At 33.1% G+C, this 19,714-nt stretch overlaps 1 protein-coding gene and 2 long non-coding RNA genes across 3 annotated transcripts in view; 2 read left to right on the top strand and 1 right to left on the bottom strand.

Moving 5' to 3' along the window:
- Positions 1–18,215, top strand: part of LOC126724016 (receptor-like protein 13) — a 59,397-nt gene extending 41,182 nt beyond the window's left edge. Inside the window, exon 7 of the mRNA XM_050428066.1 lies at positions 17,763–18,215. Within this exon, the coding sequence (XP_050284023.1) occupies positions 17,763–18,112 (350 nt within the window). The 3' untranslated portion in view covers positions 18,113–18,215. The remainder of the gene's footprint in view (positions 1–17,762) is intronic.
- Positions 1,730–3,782, bottom strand: LOC126724032 (uncharacterized). Its single transcript, XR_007654574.1, has 3 exons — positions 2,903–3,782; positions 2,279–2,362; positions 1,730–2,201 (listed from the first exon to the last, which is right to left on the bottom strand). It is a non-coding gene; the product is annotated as an uncharacterized LOC126724032 (long non-coding RNA).
- On the top strand, positions 12,090–15,706 carry LOC126724035 (uncharacterized). Its single transcript, XR_007654577.1, has 4 exons — positions 12,090–12,933; positions 14,418–14,492; positions 14,623–14,769; positions 15,598–15,706. It is a non-coding gene; the product is annotated as an uncharacterized LOC126724035 (long non-coding RNA).
- Positions 18,216–19,714: the final 1,499 nt, after the last annotated feature.

The raw sequence follows: 19,714 nt of genomic DNA, 5'->3' as shown, positions 1-19,714 counted from the left end.
ATCTAATAAATTTACATTTGGACAACAATCACTTCTTAGGCACACTTCCAACATGGATAGGGAACATGACATATTTAGAAGATATTGTTATGGCCAAAAATCATTTTGAAGGTCCTATTCCAATTGAGTTATGCAAACTCGTTGATCTTGCATTTCTTGACCTTTCTGACAACAATCTTTTTGGCTCAGTTCCATCTTGCTTCAATTCCTCAAATATCATTTTTTTTTTCAATTAAATAAAAATTGCTTGGGCGGTCCAATTCCAAGTTCTTTCCAAAACAACTCCAATCTAGCTACTTACACTAAATCTTCGAGATAACCATCTAACTGGAAACATTCCCAATTGGATTGGCAGCCTCTCATCATTGAGAATTCTCCTCTTGAAAGCGAATCATTTAGGAGGTCAAATTCCAATTCAAGTATGCCTTTAATTTGCAGAATTTAAACATTTTGGATCTTTCCTACAATAAATTTTCAGGTCTAATTCCACATTGCTTGAGTAACATTACTTTTGATGCATCTGCCCACCAAACTTCTTTAGGAGGTTTACCTTTTGGGGTAACTTATTTATGGAGTTTGTCATTATATTTGAACACAAAGTCAAATATTATCGAAAGTCTCGATGATATATCTGTGTTTGACGGATTTGTGTATGTTGAAGAAGAAGTAAAGTTCACAACAAAAACTAGAACTTACTCCTACAAGGCATCCTCGAGTACATTTTTGGAATTGACCTCTCATGCAACAACCTAGCAAGTAAAATCCCACTAGAACTCGGTAGGATGAGCAGCAACATTCGTTCATTGAACTTGTCACACAACAATCTATCCGGACCAATCCCAATAACATTCTCAAATCTAAATCAAATAGAAAGTCTGGATCTTTCCTACAATAATTTGAATGGCACAAATCCACCTCAGTTGACTGAAATGACCTCTCTAGCGATCTTCATTGTGGCACAAAACAACTTATCAGGAACAACACCCGACAGAAAAAATCAATTCATTACTTTTGATGAAAGCAGTTATGAGGGGAACCCTTTCTTGTGTGGACCTCCATTACATAATAGTTGCACCAAAATGAGACCACCATCTACAATATCAGTGGATATTAAGGGGGAAGGTGGTAGTTTCATGGACATGAGTGTCTTCTACATAAGCTTTGTGGTGGCTTACATAACTGTCCTGCTGGGAATTGTTGTAGTTCTCTACATAAATTCATATTGGCGTAGGGCGTGGTTTAACCTCACTGAAGTGTGCATTGACACTTGCTACTGCCTTTTTGTGGTTCATTACCGTAAGTTGTTGAATTTCAGCCTTGCAAAGCCTTGTATTGCTACTATTTTGTTGTGGTTTATACCGTAAGTTGTTTAATTTCAGACTTGCATAGCCTTGCATTTTAATGATTACATGTATGTGTGTCTCTTCTTGTTGGATTTTGAATCTAAAGATTGAATTTTATACTACGTTGTGCAAAATCTGTATTTGCTGTGTAATTTTAAAGGACTAAGATTGTATTTTTGCATTGTTGCTTTAATTGAAAATGTGAGTTATTACCGTAAATTGCAAACTCTTTTTCTACTCACCATGAACTCTGCCAAATCACATAAAACATGCTCATGAATTCACAATGTTCAAAACCAGAATATGGGGACATCCAATCCTATGCACAAGCACTTGTTTGATCTGACAGCTCCAAAGAAAACCAATAAATAGTGTTTTTTTCTAAATGCTTCAGTAAATATTGAACCATTTATATATTCAAAAGATTTATTCCAACTAACATTTAAATATCCATGTACGTGACATTATTCATAACATAATACAAAAATGACAGATAAACTGACTTGACATTCTTGATAGTGAAAAACATTAAAGAACAATAAATGATATGTACAATAACAACTTAGATACTCTAGATTCAAGTGATCAAATGTTGTCACCTCAAATAAAACTACCATTGTGATTTGTAAGAATAAAATTACATACCCCAAAAAAAAAGGACAAAAACGACCCAGTCACTCCTACAAAACTTATAGAGTGGGTGTGTCTTTCAACAATTGATGCTTTTTCTTCAGTTGCCTTTATCCTTTTTGCTAAGAATTAGCAAACAAACAACACCAATTAGTCTACATTTCATATTCCCCTTTCTCTTCTTTGGTAAACTCTTCAATCAATTCACGTTGCCTTGGGGTCAAATTCCTACACAAATCAAGCATTTTAATCTACTATAAAAATGAGAGGCTGCAAAAGAATCTAAAGTCAAAAGAAAATAAAACCTCATATGCTCTTTGAACTTCTTGAAACTTTTTCTCAGCTTCAGGATCATCTTTATATGTATCTGGATGTAGCTTCTTCGCAAGCTGCAGAACAATGCCAGATTAACCAAAAAATCATAATAAATGGAGGCAATTAAAAGCAAAAAACACAAAGTTAAGACAAACAGACTATGCTGTCCTAGCAAACTACACAAATGATAAGGCTGCCTACCAATCACCTCCCAAACCACAAAAAGTGGGATTCCCGTGCACTAGGTATGGCCTTTTTTTTCCTTCTTGCAGTAATGAATATGAATAAGTTTTATTCATTTAAATCAATACACATGAAAATACCTTTTTTCCCTCCTACCATAGAAACCAGCATGCTATATCATTCATTCTTTAAGATTTCAGAAAAAAAGATTCACATCTCCATTTAAAATGTTAAGCATTTCAAAAATATAACAAAGAAAACAATAATGCCACACTCCAAATATTGAAGGTATAACATTACAGTGATCCATACAAGCAGATTTTCTCTCTTTAAATTTCCAGTGCTCTTCTTCATTCTATAATTAAAGAAACAATCATGCTAATGTGTGATCAACAAATCAGAGGTAAGTGTGGTGAGTTCGTATTCAATACCAGTGCCATGAATTAATCTAGCTGAGCCAAAATTGACATTCAGAGCTCCCAATAACAACCAATTTTTCTGACTAACTGCATATCACAATACACAAACCATTATCTCAATATTATTAAAAATATACCATATTCAAAGAAATTAATCCAATAATCAGTACAAAAACAGGCACACTTGCTCACTTTGTTGCAAACAAAACTTAAGAAATGAAAGCTTAATAAAACAAGAATTGAACCTGACAAATAAAATCCTAAGTTGAAATGGGATATTGGGTATTATTCATTCAAACTTCAAAAAATTTCATTTTTATTTTCATATTCCCAAATTCTCAAAACCCCAACAAATAAAAATTGAAGTTACCATTTTTAGAAGTGTAATTCCCGTGGTTTTAAAAATCGGACCGGCCGGTTCAACCGGAAACCGGATACTAATCCGGTCCAATTATTGTTAAAAATCAAAAATAAAAGAAAAATTGTTAAAACCGGAAAACCGCTTGTTTAACCGGAAAAACCGGAAACCAATACGGTTAAACCGGTTTTTAGCAGTTCTTCGTTAAAACTACAAATGTTGTGTTATTTTTTTTTAAAAAGAGAGAGAGAAAGAGAAAGAGAGATTTTGTTTCAGATTTGAGAGGAGAGATTTTGATTTTGAAAATGTTCTCAAGCTTGAAGTGGTGAAGCCTAAGAAACCAACAATGACTCCAAAAACATCAGATTTGCTATCTTTGTGTTGAGGAAGAAGCCCAAAAACGAAGCAAGTTTTATATGATTTTATCTGTCTGCACTCTGCTTCAGCCTTTGTTTTCTGCTCTTGCACAGTTGCACTTGCACATACCCATATTGACGAGAGAGACAGAGAGAGGGAGAATATTGAAGAGGGAAATCCGGAAATGAAAGTTTAGCAAAAAGTGGATAGGAAAGAAACTTTTAAGTCCAGACACTCCAAAGAGTTGTTTGAAAGTTTGAATAAATGTGTGGTGGGTGTGATATAAACGTGTAAGTGTAGGATAGGTGGGAAAAAAGTATAAGTGGGCAATGATATTGTTACCCATTGGTGACTTTCTTTTGGTTACTTGACAAATTAAAAAATAACTAAAAATTGTTTGTAATTGTTACACTTTACATTTATTAGGTTGAATTTTGTTAAGTGGTGTCCAAAATTTGGTCAGTTAATATTTAATGTTTTACTATTATTAAAATTTTTAGTTAAAATAACTACTTATAAAATTATTTATTTATTTTTATAATTAATAATTATTTATTTATTATTTATGACATCATCGGTTCGACCACCGATTAGACCCCGATCGGACCATAAAACCGATAAACACACCCTATTCCGGTTCTTTCATCATACTGGTTTTTAAAACCAGGGTAATTCCCAAGAATCCGAGAGGGGTTACAAACCCCAGAATTGAAATTCCTATATCCCCCTTTACACACCATCTTGTATATCTACAAAATTCAAAACCTCACAAAACCAACCAACCAACCAAAAATTCAAACTTTTTTCCCAAACCCACCAAAAAAATTAGGGAATTGATTTGAAAATCGAAGTGGGATTGAAGAAAGAGCGATGAGCGAGGCGCGTACTATGGCGGCCCTGGATTGGAGGCGCATACCATGTCATGCTTGTGTTTCTAGATGCTGCTTTGGTGTGAATATAACTGCTATAGTTGAAGCAACAAATTGAGTTATACACTTACCCCCGTTGGATTTGGGCATGAAACTATAAATCACATGTTGAGCATAGTTTTAAGATTAGTTCAATTACATATTTATGGTATATGATGTCGTACATTTATGCATTTTCCTTCTTATGCTTGGCACTTTCTCATGCTATTGTCTGCTTTGTCTAGATATTTCCTATTATACATGTCAGGAGTTCGGGTCTTTTATAGTTGGACGTGTCTAACATATTATGCCTTAAATAATGTTCCACGAGTATTGATTTGTTAATATCTGAACATAAGCAACTACTATATATCATAGGGATAAATTACTGTGCAGTCCCAGAATATGCTATTTCAGTCACAATATGTATAGTCGCAACAACAGAAACGGATGTAAATATTTTGGTTCCCATGTTTCCTGTGTGGACAACGATGGTATTCGTACTTCATTGCCTCAGTTTGTCTACCACGATTAATCAGCTTCAAAATTCATTTAAAACCCAAGTATTAGATGGAAATTTCACTTCCAAAATTCAAAAAACTTAATACCACACTTGCCAAACTAGCTGGTCTTCTGGAAACTAGCTATTGTCCAAAACGTTGAAGCAGCACTTTTCTAATATGTTTTTCTTGGTATACACTGCATATTTTGATAAGTACTTGTAGAATAAGATTAGTTCTTGGAACCTGAGTACAGCCACCTAAATTCTTAATATGCTGGGACCTGGGATTGCTTAATTTGATTTAGTTTGTATATGTGAGTTTCCTGTTTTGCAACCCTGCTCAATTCTAGTTATTTTAAGCGCTAAAATTTATCTGCCTTAATGGAACTAATATCTCATGTTAATATTTCTATTGGTAAGCTTAAGTTTCTGAAATAGCATACAACTTGCTTGAATATGGTTTTCTTTACAGGTAGGCATAACTATTGCAGCTCGCAAATATGATTTTAATTCTGCAGCACCTTTCCAAACGTCCGACATCATGAATCTCCAACCTTTAGTGAAACATTCAGTTCCCTTATGTTCAGAAGCCAAGGCTAAAATCCAATTGGCTGAGGTATGAGTTATGCTTTGTTCTATTGTTGAGATCCTTACATGAATATGTATTGTCCAGTCAACAGAATGCCACATTAATCATAAAAAAACTTACAATCCCAAACAAAATTTTGCATAATGAATTTGGTGGCAATTGTGATATTCATCTTGAGTATATTAATGCTTGGTGAAATTGGTTTAAAATTGAATCAACATTGGTTTTAAGCTATTATTTACCATTGAAAAAGCATATACTGTTATTTTGGAGTTATTTGAATCTTTAAAAGAGTTTTTCCAGGGCATCTGTTAAGATAAAACATACACTAGGTAGAACCAGTCTAGATAGATTTCATGAAAACTCATACATGACTACCTATTGCAGAAGATTAAAACTTCTGCTGAATGATTGTCGTCATGACTTTTTATTTCGTATTCTTGTATGGAAAGATATGGTATATTTAGTCATGTGACTCTTTGTTCCAGGGAATGCTTAGTGAAGCCTACACATTACTTTCTGAGGCATTTTCAATACTTCAGCAGGTATGTTATTCCATTATTTTGCCCTCTTTGAATTCCTTTGGTACGGTTTTTAATTTTTTAATTTTTTTTTTAATTGTGTTGCAGGTTACTAGTCCAATGCATCGGGAAGTTGCTAATTGCTGTTGGTAGACATCTCAACTAAAACGATTCTGCATATTTGTTGCTATTATTTTTTGGTTGATCTTAGTGATATAAAAATTTATGCATCTTGTACTTTGATTTTGATCATAGCTGTTAGGCACTAATGTTCCCCTGCAGGACATGATTGATTATAAATTTATGCATCTTTAAATTAGCTATTATTTGGTTATAAGATTGATTTTCGATTCAGTGATCTGCACTTACAAGAGTAAAGCAGATCAATATGAAAATTTGTTTATGATTTGCTTGAGCCTAACCGGTGTTCCCTTTCTTAACTTTTCAGGTATCTTGCCATGGTTTTGTATCATGCAGGAGACAAGGCTGGTGCGATAATGCAACAGCACAAGGAACTGATAATAAATGAACGGTGCCTAGGTTTGGACCACCCTGACACTGCTCACAGGCATGCTCTTCTATTCTTTTCTTTTGTTTTAATGCACTGAGGTGTTTGGATAGTATCTGTCAATTTGTAATGTTTGATGATATAAACTCATTGAATGTAGTTATTTACTTATCCAAAAAAAAAAAAAAAAAAAAAAAATTACCACAAGTTACTATTTAAAATATTAGCAAATGATCTCTTTATCACATGACTCCTTCCATTCTAAGTGCAAGTTAGAGGGTGAGGTCATGAGTTCAAGACCCACTGTATGAATACATAATTAACCAATAAAAAATAAGAATTCTCGTATAATAATCAAAAGTGGATGTGGTTTACAGAATGAGTTCAAAAAATCATGTATAAAATTAAATACATTTGTTTCTATCTATTACTTATCAAAAAAAAAAAAGAAGGAAAAAAGATTTGTTTCTATTTCTGTTCATAACATGAGAAATTTTTGTTTTCTTTTGCGGTGTCCAAGCAACCCTCTCTTACAGTCACATAGAGATCTAATTCTTGGTTCACTGCAGTTATGGCAATATGGCTTTTTCCTACCATGGACTTAACCAAACAGAACTTGCATTACGGTACATGTCTCAGGCATTGCTCTTGCTAAGCTTGTCATCAGGCCCAGATCATCAGGGACGGAACCAGGATTCATACCTGGGGGGGGGGGGGGGGGGGGCAAAGCTTAAAACCAAAAAAAAATTTATGAAAATAAAAACTAACATCTATTTCATATTCAACAAAATACTACATACAAAATAAGTATTTCTTAAACATTTCATATTATAAAACACATCAACAAAGTATAACATACAAAATAAGTGTTTCTTATTTTGTGCGCGATTTTTATTTAGTTCATATTTATTTTTTTATTTTGCTTTTGTAATTAAAGGGGCATGAATTTTATTTATTTATTTATTTTCTTGTAGGTCAATATCTAAATATTTTAGAGGAGGAGAGACAAATATATATATAAGGGCAAATCTTAATTTTTTTATACTAGGTTTTTTTTTTTTTTTTTTTTTTTTTTTTAAATGTTGGTGTGGGGGGGCAATGGCCCCCCTCTGCCCCAACGTAGATCCGTCCCTGCAGATCATCCTGATGTTGCTGCAACTTTTATAAATGTTGCAATGATGTACCAAGACATTGGAAATATGAACACAGCTCTTCGTTATTTGCAAGAAGCCCTGGAAAAAAAATGAAAGGCTTTTAGGTGAGGAACATATCCAAACTGCTGTATGCTATCATGCTCTTGCCATTGCATTCAATTGTATGGGTGCCTTCAAGCTTTCTCACCAGGTATGTGCCTTAGTAAAATTTAATTTGTATAATTGGGATACAATTAATTATAATTCACTAATTTTTGCCTTTGGCTTGCCAGCATGAGAAGAAAACCTATGATATACTTGTCAAACAACTTGGTGAGGAGGATTCAAGGACACGGGATTCCCAAAACTGGATGAAAACATTTAAGATGCGTGAGTTACAGGTAATATATGATCTCCTTGAGTAGATGTGAACTTGTGATAGATTTTCTTGGACAGTTGTTTTGTATTCTTAACGAGATTCTGTATTCCCTTTTGGTTTCTGAATTTTGTGAACCTTGTTTGACAGATGAATGCACAAAAGCAAAAAAGGCCAAGCTTTGAATGCAGCTTCTGCTCAAAAAGCTATTGATATTTTGAAGGTACTTTTGGATTCTTCTTTTTATTTATTTGTTCTTGACATTTTCATCTTTATCCAAGATGAAAGGAAGGGATCAGATCTCAGTACGGGTTCTGCTTTTGTCCTTTTTTGCGTGGTCTGTTTCTCATTCTCTGTATGGTGTCTACAACCCATACATTTCTGGTTTTGTGTTCTTAAAAACCAGGTCTTTTTATCCTGGTACTACAGCATAGCGTATTAAAATCCCTTTATGGATTCCTTTTCAAATTATTTTTTTTTGTTAAAAAAAAAAGGCTTTAAATACACGGTTAATCCCTAAGGTTTAGCACAAAAGAGCACACAAGAAATTTTAGCCCCTGAAGTTTAAAAATAGTTGCTTTTACTTGGATGATGTGACCAAATTAAAAACTGACATGTCATCACTCAATTAGACACATTAGGAAGTAAAAGTGATAACTTTTAAACTTTAAGCTTTCCAGGGACTAAAAAGGATCTCTTTAAGTTTGTTAGGGACTAAAAGCTAGCACTTAAAACTTTAGGAACAAAATTGTTAGTGGACTAAAGTATAGGGACTAACAGTGTGTTTTGGCCAAAGAAAAAAAAAGAAAAAGTAAGAACTGTGAAGAGCCTCGTAGCTCAATTGAAGACGTCCAAGGTTCATATTCCCCCACCCCCAAGTATTGAATTATCAGAAAGAAAAATTGAGAACTGTAAAATGCTTGATATATAAATCAATGTTAATTTCCCTCTAAAATGAGGCGAGTTTATTTCCGTTTCTTATGTAAAACAACATGCTTTTAATGTGGTATTATCTTTTTGCATATGCCTTTTAAGGGTGTTCTTTTAATGTGGTATTATCTTTTAAATCAGTGTTTCCTTTTTCTAAGTTTATAGGATTTTTTTTTCCAGGTATACAGCATTACAGCTTCAGATTTCATTGCTCACTCTTTTATATACTAATCAAACTGTTCTTCCTTTTTGCAGTCATTCTCCAAACAATCCCAATAGAAGCAGAACAAGTTAGAATTACTATCAAATCATCAATATTTTCACCAAAGGTTAATATGTTCTTTGTTCCATCAAGAGAATACCTATATATGCATTGGTTTTTGGCTTAGGGTGCATGAATTCCTTACATGCTAAGATTGTATATGACAAAGCTCCAATAGATGATATAGTATTGATCTATGATGGAGTTTGTTTTGTGTTGCTATTTTAGATGTGCATTATGGGATAATAACCGAGAAGGGTGAGGGTTTCGGTTAAAACTCAAGAAATAACTTGCATCATGAAAATGGAAATTCTCACAATGTACTTTACTCATCATTAGTGATAACTGCTAACTAGGCATTAAATCATTTAAATTGCTTCTTCAAGATTGTATTTTACTTGCTACTGTAACTTAAATATTTGATCTCATGAAGTTTACAAAAGGAAATCTATATAGATCAGTAAGCATGTGACAGAATTTGCTATGAGCATTGTGACATTTCACTATTTCGGTACAAATGAACATACGAGAGTTACAAACTAAACTAAGAAAAAATTGTGTCATGGTGCGTTCCTCTGACAACTTGTGAGTCTTACAGGTGGGGGCTATCAAATATGAGAGGGAATATCATGGTGATTTCATAGTGGTGGGTAAAAAGATGTGGTGGACATGATCACACAAGTCTTCAACTGTCATGGTCTAGGTTATCTTAAATAATACAAAGTTTATAATATTAGTGATATAGCTAGATTAGTATTTACTATGGAATAGTTTGGAAAAAAAGCACAAGATAGGTCTTTGGCCTTTTGTTGAGTCTAGGTCTCCCCAAATGGTACAAAAGAAATGATCATTAGTTATCACTACAAAACATTTTACCAGAACGTATTACATACGAAATAGGAAAACACCAATGCTATGGGTTAGTCATCACTATGAAACATTTTCTTTGAAAGCACTATTCATGAAACCAAAGTTTTCAACATCTTCTTGAGTGTGCGTCTTCTCAAATAATGCAAAACTCCAAACCATTGACATGGAAGTCTTTGGCAACTTTTTGAGTTTAGGTATTTTCAAATAATGCAAAGCTCATAACACCAATGCTATGACCTAGTCATTACTATGAAACATTTGCCATGAAAGAACAATTGAAATCAAAGTTTTTGGCCTCTTCTTGAGAGTGGATCTTCGCAAATAATGCAAAACTCATAATATCATGAACTAATGTTCACTATGAAACCCTTTCCAACAAGGCACTAAACTCTAAACACAAGTTGGGAAAGCACAGTTGATTCCAAGTCTTTGTTCTTTTGTTGTGTCCAAGTCTTCACAAATAATGCAAAACACATAATACAAATTGTATGACTTAAGTTCCAAGCTACCTCATTCCAAAATATGACTTAAGTTCAACACGCAAATTTTCATTCAAACCAATGGCAACGGTCACATTCATGGCACTAATTCAAACCATTAGCAAAAGTCACATTCACATTCAGAGTGATAAATTCAGAATAATCCCGTTTAGCAAATATGAAGAGGTTTCATTATTTTTAAACTATTTTTTTTAGAGATTCCTTGCAGGAAGAAACTAAAGCCACATTTGCTAGTAATTTTAAAAGTTGAAAATCTAGGGTTATTTTGCTTTTGAAATTGATGCACAATGTGTGACCTCTATTTGTAGGAAAATTATCTTATGAGATTGTCTCGTGGTGGTTATTTTCTTTTTGAGAGAGATGCACAATGTAATGATCTCTATCTATAGGAAAATTTTCTTATGAGATTATCTCATGGTGCATCCCTCTTATAGCATGTGAGTCTTCAAGTATGTGGGGACCATCAACCATGAGAGGAATGATCCATGAGATTGTTTTATAAGTTAATTTTTTTCTTCATTGACAGGGAATTTTTTTCACCTCTTTATTTTATTTTGGTTGAAAAAAAGATAAAAAATAAAAACTCTCAAGGGGTGGGTGGAAAGATATGATTGGATGTGAGGTATTCAACTGTTGCATTCTAGGTTATCTCAAATAATGCAAAGTTCATAATACTTGTGATATAGGCTAGTATTCACCATGAAACACTTTTCAAGAAGTATAGGATTTTAAATTAAGTAAAAACAGTAAAAAAAAAAGTACAATAACACCCAATGAAGTACAATTCTCCATAGTAGAGCACTTGAATTGCCTAATTCACTAGTGGAAAACTATCAATCAATATATCAGTACTCATTTTATGTACAATATTTAAATTTAATAAACAAACAAATTGTACACAGTCACAACAAATGCCAAACAAAAAAACAAATTCTAAACAAAAAACACATAAACTTATAAAACCCAGAAAACCAAAAAATATTGTCTAAAAGAGGCTCGTACCAAAAGTTGTTTCGGTTTGATTAAAGAAATAAAATATTTTGGTATCATTTCGAAATTATGGTTAATTTTATATTTTATATATATATACACATATATTAAAAAGTCTTTATAATAATTATAATTTTATTTGTCTCACATAATATATCTCAATAATAATAATTATATGTAGATTTTTATTTTTATTTTTTTTCCTTAATAAGATACACCTATTTTTAGAATATGTTAAATAGAAAATAAATATCGTTATTGTAGCTGGGTGGAAAGACACATGATGCGAATTGCGAAGACTTAATTAGTCCAAGTCATCTCAAATAATGGATGTAACTTTTTGCTTTTGGAAAAAGCACAAGATATGATTTGAGAAAGTGGTACGTGTAGTGGGTATATATAGGATGGTGGTGGTAGTGTTATTCCAACTCAGACCTATTTTGCTTAGGAGTATAAATCAGAGTTGAGCAAAAACTTTGTCAGTCTTATTGTTGTAGAAAATCAGAAAAGGAAAAAGTAATGGAGTTGGGACGTTATTGGTGGTGGCCGGTGGTGTTAGTTTTGGTTCATTTTGGTATGAATGGGTGCCTTGGTTGCTGGGAGAAAGAGAGAATTGCTCTCTTGGAACTGAAAGCTTCCATAGTCAACTACTCTAATGAATATTATTTTCCTCATTGGGACTCAGCTGACAAAGAGAGTGATTGCTGTGAGTGGGAAAAAGTCAAGTGTAACATCACTACTGGCCGTGTAATCCAACTTACTCTTAATAGGATGATGTCTTATTCGAGTAGAGAAAGTGGGGGAGGTTGGTACTTTAATGCCTCTTTATTTCTTCCATTTGAAGAGCTCCAGTACCTCGATTTGAGTTTTAATTTCATTTCTGGATGGATCCCAAACGAAGGTACTAAGTTTATATCTTAAGAAAAGTAGGTAGTATTTGTCAATATTTTACTTTTTCCTATTACCTCTTTGTTTTTTTTAATGGATGTGAAAAAAATTAGTCGAATTTTAGAATCATTTTATACTGTTTTGTGGGAATATATAGTTGCTGACATGCAAATTGAAGCATCTAAATTGCAGGTTTTGAAAGATTCTCTACGTTGGGCAAGCTGGAAGTGCTTAACTTGGGTTATAATAATTTTAATAATAGAAGTTTACAATCCTTTAGAGGTACTATTGCTTCGCTCAAGGAACTACATTTGGATCACAACAATTTGAATGGATCAATCCACATCCAAGGTAAAATTATCATTAATTAATTTGCAAATGAAGATTAGAAGAGTGTTTCATGCTTATTGAGAATGTAATTTTTTTTTATTTCCCTCCTATATCAATCATTGAGATTTATACAACTAAATTTCACCTTTTTTTTTTATTTTTTATTGTTTATCTATGGAACTATAGTTCCTTTAAGACAAACTAAATTACTGGCCATTTATATTATTAAGACTCCATAACAATTAATTATTAATAAATTTAAGATAGATAGTATGACACCTGTGGACAGTTTGGCCGACAGGCCTAAGGCGCTTGATTTTACTATTTTAGGAATTGGTCCGAAAGTCCGTGTTCAAATCTCATTGTGAAGTTTTGCGTAGCCTGTTATATTTATTTATTAGACATATTTAAAGTCCCATTTAATGAAAAATTATACGTTGCATTGGGCATACTATTAATAAGGTTATTATACCCTATTAAATGCGAAGATTCAAATGATTGAATTCCGTGCTTATTTATTGCCGTGATTCCCATGAGGTGTATGGAAATCATGGATGATTGGATGCTTAGGTAACAATCTCAGATAATGTGAAAAAAAAAAGTGTGACTTGGCATTCTAAATGAAGAAAAAGAATAGGTAACAATAAGTCAGTAATAAAGTTTGGAACTCTGCTTTTTGGTAAGTGATAAAATTTGGAACCTAGCATGTCATAAATTAGAAAAATCATTCTAATAACCCATGAGAGCTCTTGAAGTTGAAACACTGACAAAATTTAGGGGGAAAATAGGTAAAATTGACAAACTATTATATGACGACATAAAAAAACACACACACACACATTCACATGCCCTTTTTATTTTGGGTAAATAAGGATAACAAAAACAAGCCAGTGGGTCAAGTTATAGGCCATTCCATTGATGGATATGGGGCAAAAGGAAAAAAAGATACACCATCAAATATAGAACAATTAGACTAAAATATTAGCAGAGTCATTCAATTATATAATATAATGTTAGTCAATGATGACTCTTTTTTTAAGCTGACTAATTAAGTATCATTAAACAAAAATAAAACAACAACAAAAAGTCATTTGATCCAAAGTCCAAACTATCTTCATCCTCTAAGAGAATGGAATGGATGAATGAGATAGTTCAAGAGGAATAATTCTAGAGATATAACCAATCACACATTTAATTTTACAATTTACTAAGTCGTGTCACTGTGAATGGTGGATATTTTTTACTTTATGCGACTCACTATTTCATGCAGACCACTCAAACTCACACAAGTCAGCAAATTATGAAATTGGGTGTGGGAGTGATTGTGTACAAGAAGTCCAAACAATACGTACAAGAAACCCAAACAGCTAGCAAATGGAAATGAACATTACAATCCTTGTTAACAAAATGAATTTAAGATTCTCAAATTGAAATTCAACCTTTAATCTAGACAAATTGAACTACTAAAATCTACAATCTTTTAATTAATTTATTTTTTCATGTAGACTTCAAAGCATTTAACAACTTGGAGGAGCTCTACTTGGGCGGAAATTATATCAATGACTTCGTGAAAACGGAAGGTATGAGTATGACAGGTTGTCAAATACATGTTCACGAATTAAAATAAAATCCTTATTTTACATGGTATGCCGTATGCCTAATGAAACTGCAACATTATTTATTTATGAAATATTTTATTTTTCCCTATAGATTCAAACAACTTAAGTAAGTTGCAAGTCCTAGATTTGAGTTACAACAATTTTAATGCACGAATTCTTGAGTTAGTAGCTGCCTTCCCATCGTTGAAGATATTAAATATTGGAGGAAACGATTTGGAAGGATCGTATACTACTAAAGGTAAGTTATACAATGCTCAGACTCTTATATACACAGTAAGATAATCATAACCAGCATAATTTTAGAAAACCATAACCTATTATAAACTTTTTATAAATATTTTTCATGAAATTTCTTTTAAAAAAAATGAAACTAAACTTGTGTTCCTTAACATTTGAACCATTCTAACACATGATTCTTTTGTAATTTAAAATAAATTTCGTATTACATTTTCCAATCCTTTATTATTCTCGATAATAATTTTGCATCTTGCAATTCTAGTTATAATGATTTGGAATCACTTGTTAAAATTCCATAGTCTTCGAAAGAACATAGAGATCTTTTCTGACTCAATCAGTTTATGCACATATTTGAAGACCAATGGAACTCGAAAAATGGTTGTCATGTTTACTTTACCACTTTCTCAAGAAAATAACAAAAGCAGAAGTTTCAGACATTGAAAGTTTATTTCATGCTTTTGAAAACCATATTGTACAGATTTTGGATTTTAGAAAAAAAAAGGAACGAGTAAAAAGTCGTAATAGAAGTATTTACTTTTAAATTTGTCGACATTCTTGTTATAAAATTTCACCTAAATAGGAAAAATGTATTTTACCATGGAGAAATTATTCAGTTTTCACTCCTCTCGCTGATGATGTTGATGATAAAAACAAAGTGGACATTTCTAATTCTTTCTTGAATTTGTTACACCAAAATCTGTATATATTGCTTTTATTTAAACTTTACATATAGCATGCCACATATCTTGCTAACAGTCATAGTATGCCATATTAATAATTTTTTTTTTTTTTACAATTTCCATGTCTAAAAATTTTATTATTATTTTAGAGTTAGGTGCACTAAACAACCTAGAGCAGCTGTACTTGGATGATTCATCAATTGATAAAAGCTTCCTTCACAAAGTCGGAGTTATGAATTCTCTTGAAGTATTGTCAGTGAAAAACTGTCATCTCAACGGTAGCTTGCCTGCACAAGGTAGGTTGCTTTCACAATGATATTACTTAGGAAAGCTAGAATACTAGAATCTAATCAACACTAATCTCATTTTACAGGCTGGTGTGAACTTAGGAAGCTCCAAGAGATAGACCTCAGCCACAATAATTTTGAAGGGATGCTACCTTCATGTATGGCAAACTTGACATCACTTCACGTATTGGATCTCTCTAACAATCACTTCACCGGGAACATTGCACACTTCCGACTACCAAGTTTGACATCACTTCGAGTATTGGATCTCTCTAGCAATCACTTCACCGGGAACATTGCCCACTCCCCACTATCAAGTTTGACATCACTTGAGCACCTCTCCCTGTCAAATAACGACTTCTTGATCCCAGCCACAATGTCCACCTTTTTTAACCTCTCAAATCTTAAGGACTTATTAAGTGATGACAAAAAAATTGCCTTTGAACCTAACTCTCATACTTGGATTCCAACCTTCCAATTACAGTTTTTGAGTCTTTCTAACGGACTCAATGTCAATGGCACAACTCCTGGATTTCTTCATTACCAATATGAGTTGGTAGTGATTGATCTCTCTCACAATAATTTGGTCGGAAAGTTTCCCACTTGGTTGCTAGAAATCAATGCAAAATTGGAGTCCCTTTTCTTAAATAATAACTCTTTCACGGGGCCTTTCATGCTGCCATATGATATTTGTCACTACATTAGGAACATAGATATTTCAGATAATCACTTACAGGGTCCAATCCCCATAAATTTTGGTTTAATTTTTCCAAATTTAGAATATTTAAACATGTCTAAAAATGCATTTCAAGGTAGTATACCTTCTTCTTTTGGGAAATTGGTTTTCTTACAACTTCTAGACTTGTCTGAGAATCATTTATCAGGAACAATACCAATGCATTTTGGAATGGGCTGCCACAACTTATATTTTCTCAAATTGTCATATAATAACTTCAATGGCCAAATATTTCCCACCCATTTCAATCTGACTAATTTAGAATCTTTAATTTTGGATAACAATCACTTTTCGGGAATGATCCCAAATAGCATCTCAATATTAAATTATCTTTACACAATTGATTTTAGTAATAACCATTTTTCAGGCATGCTTCCAACGGGGTTGGGGAACATGACTTTATGGGAACTTGTTATGGCCAAAAATCAACTTGAAGGTCCTATTCCAATCGAGTTGTGCAAACTTGTTAGACTTCAATTTCTTGACCTTTCCGAGAACAATCTATCCGGCTCTATTCCATCTTGCTTCAATTCATCATATCTTACATCAGTTTATCTGAATAAAAATTTGTTGAGCGGTCCAATTCCAGGTGCGTTCAAAAACAACTCTAATGTAGTTACATTAAATCTTCGAGATAACCTCCTAATTGGAAACATTCCTGATTGGATCGGCAACCTCTCATCCTTGAGCATTCTTCTTTTGAGAGAAAATCATTTAGAAGGTAGGATTCCAAATCAATTATGCCTTTTGCAAAACTTAAACTTGTTGGATCTTTCCTACAATAAATTTTCAGGTACAATACCACATTGCTTGAGTAACATTACTTTCGTGGCATCCACCCAAAAGCCCATTTTTAGAGATTTCTCATTTGGGCTTATTAAGTACCAAATTGGAATGCCATACTTGAAGACAAAATCAACAAATATGAAAGACTGGAATCATATGGGTTATGTTGAGACATTTGTAAGTGAGACAGATGAAGCAGAGTTCACAACAAAGAATAGAATTGACTCCTATCATGGAGACATTCTCAACTACATGTTTGGAATTGACCTCTCATGCAACAAGTTAGTAGGTGAAATCCCACCTCAACTTGGAATGATGAGCACCATCCGGGCAATGAACTTATCACACAACAATCTAACTGGACCAATCCCTACAACATTCTCAAACTTGAAGCTGATGGAGAGTTTGGATCTTTCCTATAACAATTTAAGTGGTAAAATTCCACCTGAGTTGACCGAAATTACCTTTCTAGCAGTCTTTAGTGTGGCACATAATAACTTATCAGGTACAACACCAGAAAGAAAAAATCAATTCGGGACTTTTGGTGAAAGTAGTTATGAGGGTAACCCTCTTTTGTGTGGACCTCCATTACATGATTGCACCAAAATTGGACCTCCTTCTACAATGCTAGTGGATCATGATGGGGAAGATGGGGGTAGTTTCATTGACATGGCTGTCTTCTACATAAGCTTTGTGGTGGTTTACATAACAGTGTTGTTGGGACTTGTTGCAGTTCTCTACATAAATCCTTACTGGCGTAGGGCGTGGTTTAACTTCATTGAGGTGTGCGTTGACAATTGCTACTGTTTTGTTGTGGTTCATTACCGCAAGTTGTTCAATTTCAGGCTTGCATAGCCTTGCATTTTAATGGTTACATGTATGTGTGTCTCTTCCTTGTGGATTTTGAATCTAAAGTTTGAACTTTGAATAAATATATCAGTTGTGTAAATTTTGAATTTGGCTGTTGTTCTAACTACAAAGATAGTGCATTTTAATTTTAGACCCCTTTCAAAACATTATATTTAACCAATTTTAAATCCAAGTTAATAATTAGATCTATTTTGGAAGATTTAGGCTAAACACATAATCATTAATATTATTATGCAAGTGTGGAAATTTAAAAGATACAAGATATGATAATCTAGGAAACCAATAGAACACAATAGTTTCAAAGGAAAAACCTGGGGGAACTTGACCTTATAAATACGATTGAGGTGAACAATTTCACCATAGGATAGATATGTATAGTCAAAATAACCTCATTCTTTGTAAATCAAACTATAGTTACCAAACTAAGCTTTGGATTTCACAGATGTCTCTAATAGTGATTTGTTGCAACATGAACCTCTAGCCCACATACTTCAATGCCCCTTAGAAGATTTGAATCCAATGCACTTGATATTTGGAGATCAATAACTTGAATCCACCAATTTAAAGAGTATGTGAGTGATCATCGATAGAGACTTATTATGTCACACATTATTCTCGATAGAGAGCAGGATGCAAGCCAAAATAAAATCATTTATCACACAAAATTTTTTATAAGTGACCATAATGAAATTTGGCATGCCTAGCTCACCAACCTTTCTTCTTCAAAACTACCTTCTGACTGGGCTGGGTGCCAGAGCGAACCTAAATATCAGAAATTAGTTAGATCATGATACTATAGAGAACTACAACAAGAAAGAACCTCTACAAGAAGCCAGTTATCTTGGGCTAAAAGCCAACCCCATAGAAATGACATGGAGGGATAGAGAGACGCTATTTGGCTTTGGTTTTTTCTTATCCCAACAAAGGGACAAAGACATGAAAGAACCTCAACAAACAAATTAGATCTCATTATTATTTGATCAGTCCAACAATCAAGTCGCGGGGGTCAAGTCCAATAACCAAGTCACATGAGTTGCATGAGTAAATTCCAAATGCACTGACAGAATCTCAACAAAGAAAACAGTCATAAATGAAATTTTCCCATTGCACAAGTACTAATCATATATAAACAATAAACAAACCTTGAGGACTACATCTCCTGTGATAGATGGGACTTGGATTGTTCCCCCCAAAATTGCCTGCAATCCAATAAACACACACACACAAATAAAATAAAATAAAATAAACAACTAGATCAAAAATAAAAGTTTTTTTTTTTTGATAAGTAATAAAGATTTTACTAATGGAAAAAAAAAAAAAAAAAGTACTTTATGTTCGCAATGATAAACACAAAACACCTAAAAACAAATGCAAGAAAATCAAATAGAAAGACGAACTGAAGACTGAACATCAAAAATAAAAGTAACTTGAGACAAATGATACATACAACTATAGCTATCAGAAATATTGAACGCCAACTTGTAAAAAGGGGATAGGGTACCAAATTTGGTCATTGGGATTGGCTTATAAGTAATAAAAATTTTCAAGAAACTTACTAATCTTAGGAGGTTTTTTTTTTTTTTTTTT

Source organism: Quercus robur, chromosome 4 (genome assembly GCF_932294415.1).
Source record: "Quercus robur chromosome 4, dhQueRobu3.1, whole genome shotgun sequence".
NCBI classification, from domain to species: domain Eukaryota; kingdom Viridiplantae; phylum Streptophyta; class Magnoliopsida; order Fagales; family Fagaceae; genus Quercus; species Quercus robur.
Note: the sequence above shows the minus strand (reverse complement) of the source record. Positions and strands in the feature narration are given on the sequence as shown.